Source organism: Microchirus variegatus, assembly GCF_963457635.1.
Source record: "Microchirus variegatus genome assembly, chromosome: 8".
Taxonomy (NCBI): Eukaryota; Metazoa; Chordata; class Actinopteri; order Pleuronectiformes; family Soleidae; genus Microchirus; species Microchirus variegatus.
Window position 1 is genome coordinate 4,460,960 of NC_139809.1, and position 18,454 is coordinate 4,479,413.

The 18,454-nt window shown below is 44.6% G+C and overlaps 1 protein-coding gene across 3 annotated transcripts in view; it reads right to left on the reverse strand.

Annotated features, from left to right (window-relative positions):
- The window catches only part of roraa (RAR-related orphan receptor A, paralog a), a gene marked incomplete at both ends in the record, with an annotated part of 176,537 nt that continues 158,083 nt past the window's right edge, over positions 1 to 18,454 (reverse strand). For all 3 annotated transcript variants that reach the window (XM_083894109.1, XM_083894108.1, XM_083894110.1), the window contains 9 exons: positions 1 to 165; positions 593 to 705; positions 855 to 965; positions 1,905 to 2,012; positions 3,006 to 3,138; positions 3,251 to 3,372; positions 4,005 to 4,400; positions 6,275 to 6,416; positions 7,795 to 7,880. In XM_083894109.1, the coding sequence (XP_083750235.1) occupies positions 1 to 165; positions 593 to 705; positions 855 to 965; positions 1,905 to 2,012; positions 3,006 to 3,138; positions 3,251 to 3,372; positions 4,005 to 4,400; positions 6,275 to 6,416; positions 7,795 to 7,880 (1,376 nt within the window). The remainder of the gene's footprint in view (positions 166 to 592; positions 706 to 854; positions 966 to 1,904; positions 2,013 to 3,005; positions 3,139 to 3,250; positions 3,373 to 4,004; positions 4,401 to 6,274; positions 6,417 to 7,794; positions 7,881 to 18,454) is intronic.

The window sequence follows — 18,454 nt, forward strand, 5'->3', positions numbered from 1 at the left end:
CTACCCTTCAACGGGCATGGACTGCTCAAAGTCTGATCCAAACAACTCCTTGTATAAGGGAGGGAAGTGGGCACGCACAATGTCTGGGTATATTGCTTTGAAAGCTGTAAGCTTCTCTGTATGCCTACTGCACAGTGCTCGCAGTGTCGACACTTTGCATATCAACTGTGGAGAGAGAGGAGACAGGCTGTTTAGATTCACAGGGAGGCAAGGACATGGAGCAAAAGTAGTGAAAAACATTACTCCCTACAGTGTATTCTGTCTCACACACCGGCAAACAGACTTGTAAATATTGAGACAAGTGCTCAGACATAAGAAATGGTTGACATTTCGTATTATTATGGAGCTGGTACAATTGATAAATTGTCACTTTTCTGTTGATATTAAAAAAAAAAAAGAAGCCAGGTAACAGAATAAATGCTTTCCCTGGAATCTGTTAGCTTAATCTACTGCAGTGAAAAATGTTGGTAACATGTGGATGACTATCCCAAGCAGCGGGAGATTACAGCGCTACAAGGGTAGAATAATGCTTAGCAGACAGCTACTTTCAGGGATAATGGATGTGTGAGTGTGATCCTGCATTGTGCTTTACCTTTGTAAGTATACCGTCCTCTCTGTGGTTCTTCTGCAGGACATGCTGGAGGGCCAGTTGGATCTTCTGCTGGAGTTTCTCCACCTTCAACTTCTCCTGGAGCCAAGACCGGTCTGGAAAGTAGGTCACTTAACGGTAAGAAACGAGGCAGTGCCACGAAAAAACCTTAACATCTTAATTGATAGAGAAAAACAGGACGGAAACAGCGCTCTGTGTCACAGAGAATATGTTTTTTCCCCTTTGCACTGTGAGTGACACCTACCAGCAGACATCAACACAAAGGCGGAGAACAGGGCGATCTCATCCTCAGACAGGTGCATAGAACACAAGTTTTTCCCAAACTCGAAGACGGAGCTGATCAAGTCGTCACAGCCTGCCACAGCAAAGGACAGAGAGAGAGGGCTTAGGATGAGGAAGACCAAAGAACAACATTCACTCTTGATCTTTATTGGGAGAGAGGCACATAGGGAGGAAAGAGGAAGGGGAAGGAATAAAAAAAAAAAAAATATGGCTGACAGCACACGAGAGCGTCTTAAGCAGAACAGGCAATGCTTTTACAGAGTTTTGCCTTCCAGATGAGCCACTTTTGGCAGTTGGGTGGCGTTATGCAAGCCAAAATGAGGTCGCTATTAAGGCTTTTAGTTAAATCAATTAACAGGGATAGAGAGAAACAGACTGATGCCACCGTGGTTTGGGGAAGCACATCACTCTGCCTTTCCCTTTGCACGTGACACACAGGACACCAGGCCACATACCATTCGCTTACATAAAAACACATTCCTCTACAGTGGGCAAACAATGGCATGGTTTGAGGCATTGGTAAACTCACACTTGGAGACAGAATGGAGCATTTTTATTGCCACTATGGGACACATTTGGATGTTTTTCATTGTCAAAAGGTAGCTGAAAGCGCAAGACTCACTGTAGTCAAACACAAATGCTATTTACTTTTGCTGAAGACGTCAAAGTATCAATGATAGTCGTGATAGCTATCTCCCAAATGTCTGCCTTTATTTGTTTCCACAGTTACAGGAGCCATATGCAGCAGAGCCTCACTAACATCTCTGTTCTACCATAAATAACTGCTGCAGAGACAGCAATGCCAGGTGAGGCAGGGATGAGTGCTCAGTGTTTGTTTCCAGGCCTTCAGCATGGTGTAGAACACAACAGCAGGCTCTAATTTTGGCTATTACACCAAGGAAATGAGTAAGACACACACAGACCCACAAATACACAGACACAGACACACACACGCCCACTCAAACCTGCACACATGCAGACAACCACATATACCTGCACCGTCTCCACTTACCTAATGACTTGAACACATCAGGTCCAGCATATTTCCCATCAAAATAGACTGTGTTGTTTTGCGAGTCAAAGGCACGGCACATTCTGACAAATACGACTTCCAAAGAGCCTGTGGAGACACACACACAGAGACAAGATGCTGAATCTCAGCTTTGTTTCTCCCCCTCTAAGAGTTGCACATCAGTCAGCGATGCAAAAAACACATGATCATGCTTTGTGCTATTCTTCAGCGATATGAGCAACACAACTGCTTTGAAACGGAGACAACCGCCATCAAAGGGGGAAGGAAAAAAAATCACCTCCGCAGAAGATAATATCATAACAGAAGGCTATTCTTTCATTATGACATGCCAGATAAAAGTTACAGTGCTTATTCATTCTGCCTTAATTTAGCTGGGAAATTATTATAATTATAAGAAAAGTAGGGACATTATTCCATCCTGTAATTTTGTACCACTCTGTGGGAGTGGATAAGAGGATCAAGAACATGTAACAGAATGTATTACTGCTATTATGGAAGACGCTACTGTTTTAAAATGCCACGTCTGACAAGGGATCTCTGTCTTTATTTTATTATTCATATTGACAGTGCTAATGTAAATACCCGGGACAAGTGTTTGTTTTCAGTATGTATATATCTGTGTGTGTATGCCCTTCTCTGTTTATACATAAATATACAGTAGGTGACACTGTGCACAGCCCCATACATGCCATATATATGTGCTTAACATTCTGTGTGTCGACATGAGGGCAGGTTGAAACGGCAGATGATATCATTGCTGCCTGGAAAAAGAGAGGGGGGGAAATGGCAGCTGACATGATAGGTATTATCTGGGCCGAGGAACACATTGCTTATCTAATGCCGTGTCCATCTTAGCTATGTGTGTAATAAACAGGAGGAGAACAGAGAGTGACAGAGTCACAGGGAGGAAACAGGCAGGGCAGGGTCTCCTCTCTGTGACACTGTCGGTGCATGTGAAGAACAGGGCTTTTGTGCAGTCAGGTCAGCTATGCCCTTGTGACAATACGGGAGGGGGGTGGTGATGGTGGTGGTGGTGGGCAAGTTTGACAGCAGCAGGGCCATGTTGACAGGCTGTCATACCTGCTTTCAGCAGCACTATCTGATCGTTCTGACACAGCTCCATGAAGCCGTCGATGCGCTTGGCGAACTCCACCACATACTGAATGGCCTCTGTTATTTTGATAGCACACAGCTGCCACATGACTTCCCGTGGCTAAGAACAGATAGGAAAGAGAATGGGGTTATCTTCTATAAAACAAAGTATTTCATTATTGCAAACTTCTGCGGACGCCGGCGCGGGGCTGCGGCTGTGCCCGAGAGATTACCTTGCTCTGGTAGCTCTCCACCTCCTCCTGCAGAAAGGCCTGCCAGGTCATCTGCTGCAGCTCCTCTCTCAGGTACTGACATGTCTCCATGTGTGACTTGGAGATGTTCTGGGCCAGGTGCTCTGAAACACAAGCATTGTCACAAACCCGGAAGATCACAGTTGAGATGTGGATGTTACTGTGTGAAAGTGAAGACCTCACTGATGAAATATGCCACAGGAAAGGAAGGTTTATTTACTGAGCTTTCAAGAAGGAGGAAAGACAGACACGCGTGGGCTTTTTTTTAACTGGGAAAAGGCTTGTTGACATTTCCTTTTACTGCCTGCAGGAAGCTCATAGCTTAAGGTTGGAGGCAAAGCCAATCTAGTTATGACACAAATGCATGGAGAGAAGGAGGAGGGGGTCCCACGTTACTCACTGAAACAAAGGTCACATTTTTCTCTGAGAGAAATATTGAGTATAGAATTTAAATGGTTTTGAAAACACATCTGTTAAAAGGAGTTCCTGGGCACAGGGGAGCCTAAAAAAATGATTTCCCCAGACGCCTGCCCTGCTGGATCCTGATTGGCCCTAATTAATGGAAACTAATTACAAAAGAGAGGCTCTTTTAATGAGTGTTGGAGATGAGTCTCCAACCTCCTGCTATTTTAAGCAACCTTTGTGTCGTTTGCCCCACGGTTGAGTTGTTCTCCCCCCCTCCTCCACTTTGCCGTCTCTACTCTTGTCTCCCCCGTCTCTCTGTCCCACTCCTTACCTAGTTCAGCCATGGACACGGTGGGTGAGGTTTCGCCATTGGTGAAGGAGCAGTAAGGGAAGAAGCCGGAGCTGGGAGCAAAGTCGCAGATGGGCTCCGGCTTGATGCCGTTGATGTCCAGGCCTGACTGGTCGGGAGATGGCTGGATGTCCAGGTAGAAGCTGCTGACGGCAGAGTCCGGTTTGCTGCCATCGGGGGTGTGACCGTCCATGTAGCCACTGAGGTCATCGTGGAGCTCCGTGAGGCCGTTGGCTGAGAGGCCGTAGCTAGGTGTGAGCGGCTCTGCCTCCCCTGGCTGTTGTTGGTGTTCACGCTGTTGCTGCTGCAGCCGGTGCTTCTGGACCTCAGCATACAGGCTGTCTCGCTGCTTCTTGGACATGCGGCCGAACTTCACCGCTGTGATTTGCGGGACAAAAGCAAGAGACACCAGTGACATCATGTGTTAGTTGAGTAGTTAGTAGTTCCATATGTGGCATCAAGGGGCTTCTCTGCCCAAAGTAACATAAGCTAAAATAAAAGCAAAGTCCTTTCATGAACGATATCAGACATGTGATATAATCTCACCACTAGGGTAATGGATGAGACTCAATGTAGTTTGTATGAGGAGGATATAAATAAGAATAAATTCCTATTAGAATCAGAATCCGTTTTTATTGCTTAGTAGATTTTAAAACATAAAAGGGATTTTGCATTGGAGTTTTGGGAATAAACTATGTCCTTTGATGACAAAATAAACCATGGAGTCTGCGACAAAATGACAAAAGTGGAAAAGGATTGAATTAGGGCTTTTACCCCCCAGGGGACATTAATTCCATACTGGCTGCAAATTATGATTATGGTTAAATTATGTTTATTTTCATATAATGCAACCTCTGACACAACCAATCGTGAAGCCGTACGTGACACCTGCTATTAAGAATGAGACTCCTTGGGCAGAGTTCTGGGGACCTGGCTATGTCAGGCGTTCACAGTATGTGTGTGTTTGTCTACACACAGTAGAGGAGAGTGCAGGACAGATAGGCTCTGGTGTGCTGAGTGAAGAGCAAGAGTCACCTTTGTCTCTCCTGGCTTTGTTAGTCGAGGCACATACGTGTGTGTGTGTGAATGCAGGTGAGAGTGTGTGTGTGTGTGTGGTTAACGGTAGCTCTGTTAATGCATGTTTTTCCGTCCATTCATGTTTCATGATTATGTTTAATGCCGTATGTGTGGAACTGAATTACAGCAAAGCGGGGTGCACGATGATGTGCCAGCCTCTGTGCAGGTTTTCACTTGTCTGTGTGCTTTCCTGTGTGCGTTTCAGATAGAATCTCCTCCGCCCCAGCCCAGTCTAGACCAGCACGGCACAGCAGGAGCCCTGCAGCACACATCTCCACCTGTGCGCTCCCATTACAGCAGCGCTAATGACAACCTTTAACAACCTCCTATTTCATCAAACCTACTCTCCATCAAAGCAACAAATTAGACCTGCAGACAAAGCGCTCACCTGCAAAACACAAAGTCAGAGTGTGTGTGTGTGTGTGTGTGTGTGTGTGTGTGTGTGTGTGTGTGTGTGTGTGTGTGTGTGTGTGTGTGTGTGTGTGTGTGTGTGGGTGTGCGTGTGTGTGTGTGTGTGTGTGTTTGTCTCTTCACTATGTACATCTATATACAGAACATTAGGGCCACAAATAAACAACCCATCAACTTTTCCAATTACCATATAATATCAACCTTAACGTATTGCTATCTTTTGTATATATCAATTCAAGTTAATCTAGAAATAAACAGATTTTTGCTTTGATTTGTTTCGTCTTGACATACCAATCGCCTGATTCCTGCAGTAAATTCGTGCAGATCCACCATACCACCTCAAACAATAAGTACTTTGTAACAAAATGGTGATTAAAAAAAGGTACTATTTTGAGTGTGGTGTATATAAGTGACTATATAAACCAACAGTGTAATATTAGTTAAAACATATTCTTCCCTGATCCCTCTTTCCTTAAAAATTAATAGACAATTTAATAAAGAAGCCCAAAACTATCCACTATCGCTATTTTACAACAAGGGCTACTTCAATGTTGTGTCTCTAAGACAATATTCCTTAACCTTGTTGTTTGATATTCCTTAACCTTGTTGTTTGCCTTCAAAGGGAGGTCAGAATCAAAGGTACTTCAGCAAAAGCAGAGCGCTGCCCACACATGCAGGGGCTTGACCTGAGTTTCTCTGCCTCTGTCTTCTCACCCTGTGGGAGGCACCCACCCGTATATCTCCTTTTAAGTTAACGCCCTTACCATCTCGTGACATGCCCACCGCCAAGCACTTCTGCAGCCGGCAGTGCTGGCAGCGGTTGCGGCTGGTGCGGTCAATCAGGCAGTTCTTCTGACGGGGGCAAGAGTAGGCTGCATTGCTCTGCTGACTCCTCCTGAAGAAGCCCTGCGCGGGAGAAGAAGAAGAAGAAGAAACACCTCAGATGAACCACTGTGGGCGGCGACAAATCATGTCTTCCAAGTCTTTCAGTGCTAACTCAGTTAATTTCACAATAATCACTTCACTGCTGCCAAACAGATTAGATATTAACACCACTGTGTTGGTTTTTGTCCTGCCTGTTAATCTGGAATATCAGGCATTTAGAGAGTGCAGCATTTCAATGACGTGTGCGGCACCAGGGGTGGTGTGTTTGGGTAGGAATGATAACTGTGAATGGTATTTTCCTTCAGAGGGGGTTATTAGTGTTGATTAACACAACACTGGTATGAGCGGTGCTAAAGGATTGAGAATGCACGGCGACTGGATTCCTCATCCTTTGACTTAATGAATTGATTCCAGCACATCATTAACATGCCCCACTCTACTGCTCCATTCACATATGTCTTAATTAGCTGCTCATTGGCTGTTTAATTACAAGAAAACAGCTGACAGCTGCCAAGTTGCTTTATAATGGAAGCCATTATGGAAACAGGCTATAACTGCCAGTGACAAGCAGCACTCTTTAATAATGCTATGATTTATGGTCCAAACTTTTGTACTCGCACATATCATTAAAGGCCTCTCTGCCTGGACTAATTAGCAATCATTAAAGATAGATTTCAGCAGTTTATTCTTTAGTGTTTTGTTCCTTCCAGCTCCTGTGTGAGGGAGAGGAGCGCTGGGACAGCTGAAAGGAACTTCTCTCCCTCTCCTCCTCCTCCTCTTCCCCTCTCTCTCTCTCTCTCTCTCTCTCTCTCTCTCTCTCTCCACACACACAGGAGCAAACAGCAAAGGTGCAGCCTGGCTGAGGAATGCTAATGATGTGCCTGGTGACAAGCACAGGGACAAGAATACACTCTAAGCACAAAATTCCCCTCACTATGACTGGCTGGTGCATTTGTAACAGTACAAAAGGCAGCTTCAATGGAAGCAACACACTGTAGCAAACAGCCAACAATCTGCTATAATTCAAAGCATTCTCCTTTTGATCATTTTATTTCAAGACGAGCAGGCTGCAGCAAGAGGCAGAGAACACAGTGAAAAGACACGTCCCTGGGAGGGAGAAGGCAGAAGAATGACTTTGTACCATTAACTGTGGTTTTCTGTGATGTCCTCTGTGGTGCTTGACCACTTTAATGATCATGTTTTTGGTGTTTACACTTTTGCGGACGGTCTCCAAATGTTCGAAAGAAAAACTTCAGCGTCGATTTTCAAATGTTTTCCCTCGCAAGCAACTTTGTGTACTAGCTCAGTTTCTCCGGTTCTCTTCCCCCCTTCGTAGCTCTCCCGTCTCATCCACGCATGCAAAATAGTGACGAGACAGGTTTAGTCTCATGATGCTTACCTTACAGCCTTCACATGTTATCACGCCGTAATGGATGCCTGACGATTTGTCTCCACAGATCTTGCAGGGAATTATTTCGATTTGAGCTGCAGAGAAGACAAGAAAATGAATATAAATATATATCCCCCCCCAAAAAAACAACAACATTTTGCTGTCACTGTATATCACCTTCACCATGGCTCCATGTTGCTAACATTAAAGAGCACTGTGCTTCTAAAAACATGTCATCGGGTGTATTTTTTTTTTTTTTTGTATCCACCCTTCCACACAACATTACCTAAATATAAGTGTGTGTGTGTGGCAGGGATGTCGTCTTAAGTCCTCACAAGCAGCCAATTTGCATTCTAAACACAACTTATGAGGAAAACCCCAACAACCCAAAAACCCTAATGTATCACAGTCATACTAATACTAGCCTCATGTAATGAGAAAGGCTCATTTTGGGCACATGAGGAGATTTATTCCCTCTTCGAAAACTAGACTTCACGAAGCCTCTTAATCTTCAAAACCACAAAAACCTCGGGCGTAAATCCACTGTGGCAAAAAAAAAAAAAAAAAAAAAAAAATCACAACATGCCCAATGCGCTGGATGGAGTGGTGGCAGAGAGTGTGTCTGTGTACACTATAGAAGAAGGTTCAATGGGAGTTGAGCTGTGGTGCTACGCTGCTGACAGGCTTGTGATTCACCCACCATAGAGGACAAAACACAAAGGGGACAGGCCTCATCCATCCTTGGCCTTCTCTTCAGGAGAAGACCACAGGGCAACACAACAGAACAGACAGAACACACAGACATCAGAGGCACAGAACTCCCAGCTTGTTCCACTGCTCTCAGCTTTATCACTGCAGCCACTGACGCTGTATCCCTACCCCCCCCCCCCCCCCCCCTCTCCCTCCAGAGATCTCTATCTCACAGCCCTCCTCCACATCTTCAGCATCTCAGTCCCTCCATCCCAACAGTGCCGCGCAGCACCAGATGAACTCCGCTATCTGATCTAAATCGAGGAAAGATCACTGCGGGATATTTTCTCACAATGTGACGGTTTTACTCCAACCGGCCACGTAAACAAACCGATCACAGTGAAGAGAGAGCTATTGCAACACGAGTTTGAACCAATTAGGTGGGAATAATATGATTTTAACCCAGTTAAGATGCAATAAAACGCGACAATCGTTAAAGCGTGGTGGGACGTTCACTATGTCACAATGTTACATCAGCCTCTCCCCTCTAACCAAGCCTAAGTGTCTACTTTAAAGCCTTTTGTGTCTTCCCAGGACTAGCAGCTTCATATACCCCACATCATTTTATACACCTTAACTTCCAACCTCTTTAAAATACTTTGATAACATCAAACATTCATTTGATATAAGGTTCAAACCAAAGATCCCGGGCCCACTTTAATCAGCTGCCTAAAAGCCTGTAATGTGTCATGTGGATAATGTCCTTGTCCCAGAGGCATGCCCTGGAGAGGCCCTCAACACAGAGCCTCTAATCCACAAACGCGGAGCCACACTCTATTCATTCAGGAATCTGTGTCTGTTCTCCTCGCACTGCTGGAGTCAACAAGACTGGCCGTGTTTACATGGAATTAGCCTACATTTGAGTAAAAATGAACCAAAAGGAGTGGTGGAACATGCACAATTAATTCACTTACAGACAACACCTCCTGTGATTTGCGATTCTCACATACAATAGAGGGCAGCGCACCTCGTCGGCCCGGATTAGAGTGAAATCCAGGCAGGAGGCGGGCTGTGACAACTGAACTGAGGGTTAATTTATAATTAATCTTTTTTCTTACTGTGCACGGTTGCTTGTTATTTTGGTTCGGTCTATCGCTGTATGAATGCACTCTACTGTTTGTTTTTGTGTTCTCCCTGCACGAGCATTAGCAGCGCAGTGTGTTTTGACTCCTTTAGCATTTTCAGCCTCATTACTTATATAATTTGTTCTGACATGCACTCAGAGCCACTGGAGCATGTTATACTTATGACAGGCTCTGGCTATGTTGAACTAAAGGTTGTAGTGTTAGGCCCCAGCCATTGGGTGGCAGTGCAGGGCTGTGGCTATAGTTGTCTTGCCAAGTTAAGCCAAGCTTCCACCCACTATTTCCAGCCCACAGGCTTTTGGCTCTGAGCTCCAGCCTCTGATAGCTCCGGGCTTAGGCTGCTGCTAGCTTCCCCCACCCCCACAGCATAGCTGTGAGATGCCTTCATCTTTCCTGAAGAAGCAAAGCTGGCTAGGCGCTCGCTGAGGCCTGACTGAGGCTGTGCCACATCAGGTGAAAGCAGTGGGAGTGCAGGCCAGGGAGGGCGCACTCACAACCGTGCCTCTCAAAGCCCTATCTACGACAAGAAGGTCCTCTGTGCACACAGCCTCGCCAGTCAACACCTTCTCACTCCACTGCTGCACAAGAACCCTGAATGCTCAGTGCACTCAACAGTAAAAATAGTTTGTCTCTGGACCAGCTGAGGTAGGCTCTGTAGTACCTTGAATGAGAAAAGACCTTACTCTGAACATATACTTATTTCCACACTGGAATAAGCTGCTTTTAAAAGTGAGGTGAGACAGAATTGAGTAGAGTGAGCGTGTTCTGAGCGGAGACTCGCTGTGATCAAAATGCACAATCAAGTCATCTTGAAGTCAAAAGGTTAGTTGACTGATCAATGGTCCTTAAGCTACAATTCAATCAATAAAGATGATTATAACCAATTTCAAACTGAAATGTCTTTGCTCATAACTGTCAGTCAATATGTATCGACATGAGCTGTGATGTCAACGGCTTTTTTGGTGTGAAACAGACAGCTGCTGCTGCTGCACTTGAGCTTGACCAGCACAGGCCACTGATCCCATTCATCGCGCATGCCTGCCTGCCTGCCTGCCTGCCGCCTTGTCCTCCTCCCTCCCTGCCTGCTTCCCTGCCAGCCAGCCCTGCCTGCTCAGTCTACGACATCAAAGCCAGGCTCAGTTAGATGGGTAGAAATGCTTAAGCCCATCCCAGCAGCCTGCTGCTCCTCACAGCGCTGTGAGATGGCCTCTGCAACGCAGGCCACTTCAAAGACACCTGCACAATCGCACCGTGTGCATAACCACGAGAGCTGGACAGCAGTTCAAGGCTGATTTCCTGTATGCAGCTTTGCAGCCTGGCATGGTTATCGTGGACAATGGGCATGGCATAGAGCAGAGACAGTTGAGCCAAATGTTATAGCTTGCTCTTTGTCTGTCTGAGCAGTTCAAGGACACTGATTCACCACACTAGCAGACCCTTCGAGGGGATGATGTGTCACGAAGAGAATGTGTACTATAGCGCTACTATATAAACAATTACTACAAATGACCTGCAAGAGTAGACTATAGTCTGCTTTCTTTATATTTTTAAACATACACTATAACATAATGGCAACATAGACAAAATGAACGAAAGATGCAAATCTTCAGGTCTGTGCAAAGGTGGAAAATCACAAGTCAAAACCTCCTTGCTGTTCCCACTCAACCCTTGGACTACTGACATAACACTGAAGGATTATGATTATCCCTTACATTAGAGACCCATACCATGGCTGCCTTCATAATGCTGAGAGCTTAACCCATTACTCGATTGGACCATTAAATAATTTCCTGATAGCCCAACGATTCACGGTAGAGGTATGAAGGAGGAAAATTACATATGTTTTCTCTGTGTCAGTCACTGTGTATGTGTGTGTGTGCGTGTGTGTCACATGCACTGTGTTGACAGCTGTCAGTGACAGAGTGAAGGAAGTCCATCAGCTCATGTCATGAGATTATGTAAGGAACTTGGAAAAGGAACGGCATTACGAGCAGATTAACAATTTGTCTCTCATAATCAGACAGACTGTGTTAGTACACCCTCCGCTTTACAATATTTTGCAACAAAAAACGTACAAAAGCTTGTCGGGATCATACGTCTGCTCCCAGGACTGAGCAGAGCTCATTTGCTCTTGGACTGAAAAACACACGTCAAGCAATGTTCCTCTATCATTACATACAGCAAATTTATTTTGCTACATGGTTTTCCCATTTTTGCGCTGAAAATCAGCTGTTGGTTGATAAACAGAGTCTTCTCTAAACAGATACCAATGACAGTCAGATCTAGCTGCGGAGCGACGCAGCTACAGTCTAACAACAACTATCAGAATTCTGCCTCTTTTCATCTGCCAGGGCTCAGCTGTCATGTGAAGTCGCACACAACACAATGCTTTTTTAAAATTCCCATTTATGCAGCAGAAGAAAGGTTATTTGAATGTCAGCAGCAAAGGACAGCCGTGGCACGAAACACAGGCTTGAATAGCATGAATGTGTCTGCGAGTTGGCTGTTGGCGTATCTCCGCAGTACTGGTCGACTTGCATTCGCAGGTTTGCAGCGCAAGGAGCACACGGCGTTTGTGCAGAAAATTCACCTGCCGACCAAAACTCTATATCATCACTTTAACAGCTTCCATTCAACCCCCGTAAACAAGCTGAAGTCATCAGAAAAAATATTCTGACCAGAGGGATTAGACCACAGAAAGACATAATTGACACATTTCGATGTCTATACTGTAATTCCCCCCAATCATTTAGCTGCCTAAGCTGTGATCCCCTTCACTGGAGACTGTGTATTTGAAGAGATATTTCTGTTTCAAAAAATGGGCTCTTTAAGCCTTTCCTATTATTTCTTCATAGCTGTGCAGTGACTTTGCTAAGCTCAGGTCTGGACCATTGCCCTGGGCTGCTTTTAGGATGAACTCATGCGTGCATCTCTGTATTTGTTTGTGTGTGAGGTCTATTAATATTTCAACACAGCCCAACTCAAGATGCCCGTACAGCACAGTAGTGCTTCTCTCTTCATGTCTTCCCCTGTATTTACTTGACTGTTTTATTGAAGTGCATTCTGACACCCTCTATGAGGGGAGAGAGCGGAAGATGTACTTCCACACCGCATACACAAGACATCTCTCTTTCTCCACCAGTGTAACAGTAATTTGGGCACTAATTTATGTGTTGTTGTGGCATAGATTGACGAGCTTCCTGGCTGGGAGTCTGCGTGCCTGCACTCTTGGGGAAACAACAAAAGCCCTGGTTTACCGAGCAGACGAGCACCGTGAAGGGTAGCATGTGTGCGGCGCTCGGCTCCCCTTCCCTGTCTGCCTCACCTGAGCTCAAATCTTTACGCACTCCTTACTTCCCTCTATCCATCTTCCCCCACATATCCCCTCCTCATCAGTAACTGCGATGACAAGCGCAGTTGTGCCCAGGTGCTGGGGACCGCAGGGCAAACCTCTTCCTTATGTGTGAGATGTGCATGTGTGCCAGGAGGGAGAAAGGCTCATACTGTTGATGGCAAAATACAATCTGCAGACAGCTCTCACTTGTGCTTTTTTACCAGCCTCTAGTTAGTCATAGAAATCCAGAATAATAAAAATAGAAAATATATATAATCTGTGCTGCAAATATTTACATACTTTGTCTACTTACGTCGTTTTGGTTTGTGCCGTATATATAAAAATCAAACATTTCTGTTTCCTATTAAAATGCACTTTTGACTGGAAATACAAATGTTTCACATTGCAGTTGCTCCTGGATTGTTTGCTTTACTCACGCACTGAGATGCAGCAAAACTTTAAAAATCACTTGAGGCTGAAATCACACAGGACCACCTGGTTGACTGGTGCAGGAGTTTGAATTCTAAGATTTAGCCGAATGTGTCTGAAACTTAAATCTGACCACTTAAACTAAGCAGGCAGTCGTTAAAGCCTTAGTTAAGCACCTCTCTGCCTCCCATCTCCCTGCGGGGACGGCAGCCTGGTGGGCACCTTTAGAAAAAAAACAAGGACATATAAATAATAAATCCTTCAAAACCTCCACTGCAATTACACGCAGAAACCTTTACACAACAACAAAAAACCCTTGTTCTATTGCACCGGGGGAATTTGCCACACTGTATGACTTCCTTCCTCCTATAATTGCTGTATTAGTATGCATTTCTGTAAGACAACCAGGATTCAGCTGTGGGTTTTTGAATAGGATCTTTCTACTGTTTCACACACAAAAAAAACTTACATCCATACAACTTCCTGCTGCTGCATTGTCTTTATTTTGCCAAAGGGGTGACAGAGCATACTAGCATTTTTATGTGCATATTTCAGACCAAGTGCATATTCAGGTGCTACAGCTATGGTGGATACTGGGGAGGGTGTTAGTGGGGAAAAGAGGGGGGGGGGGAGGGAGACTGGAGGTCCCAGCTCATGCTGCTTCTAAGGGTCAGTGGGTCAGAGGCATGCAGCCAGAACACACATGGAGAGCAGACCGAATAGTTCAGCTGACAGTAATTGTCCCTCTGTGGTCTCTTTAGGAAAACATGTTTCCAGACAATGTAGCCTGGCTGCATGGGGCCAGGTAGTAATCATGATCTTCATTTGCTCTATCGAAGAGGGAAGCTCCGCATTGGCCTCCAGTTAGAGTGCAAGTCACTATTTCCACTTGCACTGACATCAGCTGAAGCCAACTCTGAACAAGCACACGGGTTTATAAATCAAATTATGAGTTTTACTCCCAAGCATTAAAAAAAAAAATTGGCATGGTAGACTGAAATTGTGTAATATCTGAGTAAAACAGGTAACAAAGATCAACAGAGTAAAAGAAAAGAATGCTAGTGAACAAATCCATCCATCCATCCATTCATTGTCCACCTCGTTATCCTCCACATTTGGGTCCCAGGTCACTGGAGCCAATCCCAGCGGACACAGGGCAAAAGGCGGGGTACACCCTGGACAGGTCGCCAGTCCATCGCAAAGCCAACACACATGAGATGAATAACCATTCACTCTCACATTCACACCTACGGGGCAATTTAGAGTGTTCAATTAACCTCTGAATGTTTTTGGACTATGGGAGGAAAGCCAGAGAAAACCCACGCACACACTGGGAGAATATGCAAACTCCATGCGGAGAGAGGCCCTTGTTCTGACCGGGTCATGGACCAGCGCTAACCACTATACTGCCATGTGGCCCCTAGTGAACAAATATTCTTTAAAAATGGTGATACTAAAGTGTTAAGGACTAACATTCTGTTTTCTCTTTATCATCATTGGGTATTAAAGGTAGATTGATGAGAGGAAAAATGAATTCAAATGATCCAGGCACAGTGTTGCAACCAGCAAATGAGGAAAAACATGCCATATTGACCGAGTCATTTCTGAACACACAAAAACAAAGCAAGTCTAATGAAAATATATAAAATATTTTCTCCAAGCCTCAGCAACGACGCCTCCATCGAAACACCCCGACTCTCTTACTCAACATATATTTTTACAGCCAGGCTGATGAGCAGTTTTTTACCACACCTCTGCCATTCTGCTTGAAGGTCTTTGGTATTCATCAGCTGTAAAAGAGCAGGCAAGGACAGGGAAGATGAATGACATCAATGGCCAGCCGATACTTCCAGGGACATGTGATTGAGACAAATGAGCCTTGTTACATTAGCTGGGATACTGAATCCTGCTGCTCAAAGATCCAGAGCTTGATAAGAGCTGAAACTAGAGGCACCCAACCTTTCCACAGATCACTGGAGTCAAAGGGCCCCAAAAAGAAGAGCTTTCTCAGTAGTTTTTTTTTTTTTTTCTTCTGCATATATTACTTTTATACTGTATGGGTCCCTTTTTATGTGCATGAACACTCGCACTGCCATGGCCTTCAAAAATGTTCTGGTCCTCTCTACAGATGCCGAGAGCAAATTAAAATGAGACAGAGCCATTATCTAATCCATATAAAGTGCCTTTGGCTATTAGTGCTGTAATAAGTGACTGCAAACACTTCCATCATGATTTTTTTTTTTTTTTTTTTTTTTTTACCCTGCCGTTTCTCCCTCTGGAAATAAGCACATTTTAATTTTATAATTTAGATCATCGGTATATGTCAGAGATTTGAATCGAACTCAAGTCGGACAAGTGCGCTACACTTGTGGAAATACAGATTTTCAAATCAGTGATGCTTTGCACAGAGCAGCGAACAGCCTGGGAAACACTTAAGAATCTGATGTTAAGCCCATGATAAGTTGACACAAAGAATGAACTTGATTTGCGGCATGTCTCAGTGCACTGGTATAGTGTTTATCAGTTGCATAGAAAAAAATGCATCCCCTAGCCAACTTATCCTAACCTTAATCATCACAACTAAATGCATGACCCTTAACCTAATCCTTATCTAAGACCAACTGATCCTATTTCTACCCATATCCCTATTGATTATTGTTGAGTCATTTCAGTAATCCCCGACTTCACTCTGGATAAGATGCTGAGCAACTCCACTGTTGTCATTCTACTTCCTGTAGTTGTAGCAGACCGTATGAAATGCACTCCTAGATGACAGAAGTGCACGAGGAGTGTCTACTGCCATGCAGAGTTCACAGACAGCTGACAGTGTGTGAGGCACATTCCCTTTTGCACTGCTGTTTTCATAGTCCTACAAACACTGGCCTGCTTTTGTTTGACATGGCAGGATTAAGCAGCCATGCACAAAGCATGTATCCCTCCTTGGGTGCTTTGCTTACAGAGAGGGAAGGCCTGAGATCTGGCTGCTACCTTTTGGTGAACCAGCTTCCCTGCTGACGGTGAATGTGCCGCGGTGTTCTAATCCCAAGCAAATAAACAAGTGCCAAGATTAATGATTGCATAAACACATCCCAAAAGCCCTGGAATAACAATCAGCTCCTCAAACTGTTCTCCTACCACGCATGCATACCATGCTCTTGGAGTCAGGTGACGGTCTTTCCTTTCTGCTGCCTCACAATAGCCAGGAATGGTCTGTCAATGCTTTTGAGTTTCATTAACAACATGCATCCGTCAATATTTTCCACAGTACAGGGTATATTTGCAGGGCTGCACTAGAGAATGGGAAGTTCTATATAACACACCCGCCATGGGTTATAATGATGAAAGCATGGAGATACACATACATATTTGACATGTGAAAAAAGACAGTAAAACAGACATCTAAGGGCACATTAGAAGTGTGTACAGCGATAAATCACGACCACGACAGACCAAAAAAAGGCCATTAAAATGACATTAGGAGCACGGACCGTCCTCTCATCCCTGTTATTCCTGGTCTGTGCCTATAAGACAAGCTGGGCTGTGGTGAGTATCAGAGAAAGAGAGACGGGGAAGCTCAGTGCAGTGTAGTCCATTGGTCCGGGGCAGGGGAGCGTGGGACGCTCAGATGAAGTGGGGAGCCCCTCTCCAGGAGGTTGCTCCCTCAACATGAAGACAGACATAGAACACCGCCTAATGAGGGGTGAAGTGGAGCACCCTGTGGGACCCCCTCAGGCACATTCATTAGGAGATGAAAACGTGTTTCCTATAGCAGAGATAGTGCCTGCCGTGGCTCGGACGTGTTTAATTCGTGGGCCATGTGAAAACACACAAGGCCACTCTGGCCAGGTCTGCTATGGTCAAGGGAATCAAGAACAACACAGGGCTGGTGGAGCTTTGATGCCACCTTTTGATATTAAATATTAACATTCACATTATCAGAGGTCAAGTGGGCTGACACTTCTAATTGTGGGTTGTCGACGGGCTATTATCGAGAAAATGTGAGGCTTATCACGGTGTTTTCGTTTCCCTTTAATGCGTTGCATTTTGTTGCATCTTTTTGACTCCGGGCAAAAATAATAGATTTATTTAGCGAGTAGTGGTTTGTGGAAAGGGAACCAAGGATTATGGTAATATAGCACTGCTTGAGTGCTGCTAGCTAAATACAGGAAAGGAGAAACCGCCGCTGTGAGAAACACATCGCCGGAAGAATATCTGAGAGGTTAAATTTTATAAGATTGCACAAATCTGCATTCACAAATACATCTTAAAAATCTCATACCGCAAAAGAAATGTTGTCTGTAAAGACAACAGAGGAGACAGCGCCTCGTTCCTTTCAGTGATACGAAGCGTATATTACAGAGAATCAATCCACGGTGATTCAAATATACATACACTTATCACAGCCGCTTATCCTTGTTCCTGATGAATCCTCACATTTATTAAGGCTGTCTTCTTGCCTTGTTAGATATGTATAACCAATCTCCTGTAATTAGCAACTGCTAACCTTTGGGGTGCTAATCCCCCATGAATTGTGGATTTGTACATCAAAGCCCACTCTCTCCAATATAACTGGTGCTTGAAATTACACTCAGTTTGAAACCTGCAATTATTTGTATAGCATGGATGCAAACAGTCTCCTCTTTTATGTCTCTGCGAATCCCGTGGGTTTGCAGTAAAGAATCCTTAATCCACTCCAGTGGAACCCAAATATAGTTAACACGAGCTCCCTGAAATTTAGATACACAGCCGAGCGCCTGCCGTGCACAAAAAGTGGAGAAAGCAATTGCTCTCGTGCACCGTTTTATACCATTTGTTTTATTTTTTGCAACGTTAAGATTAGATTTCGTTTGGCAGCTTTCGATGCCTTATCTAAGAAGCCAGCTATCATTTTTGCTTTTGATAATTAATTAAATATCATTGGTCTTTCCCCTTTGTTTAATATAATCAAATGTCCAGGGCTTTGTCAACAGGACTAATGCTCTGGTATTTAGAGTCAGCTGCAATTTATTCCCTCCTCCATTCAAGGCCAGGCTAAATCCATTGTGCAAGAAGGGAGAGATTATAGAGAGGG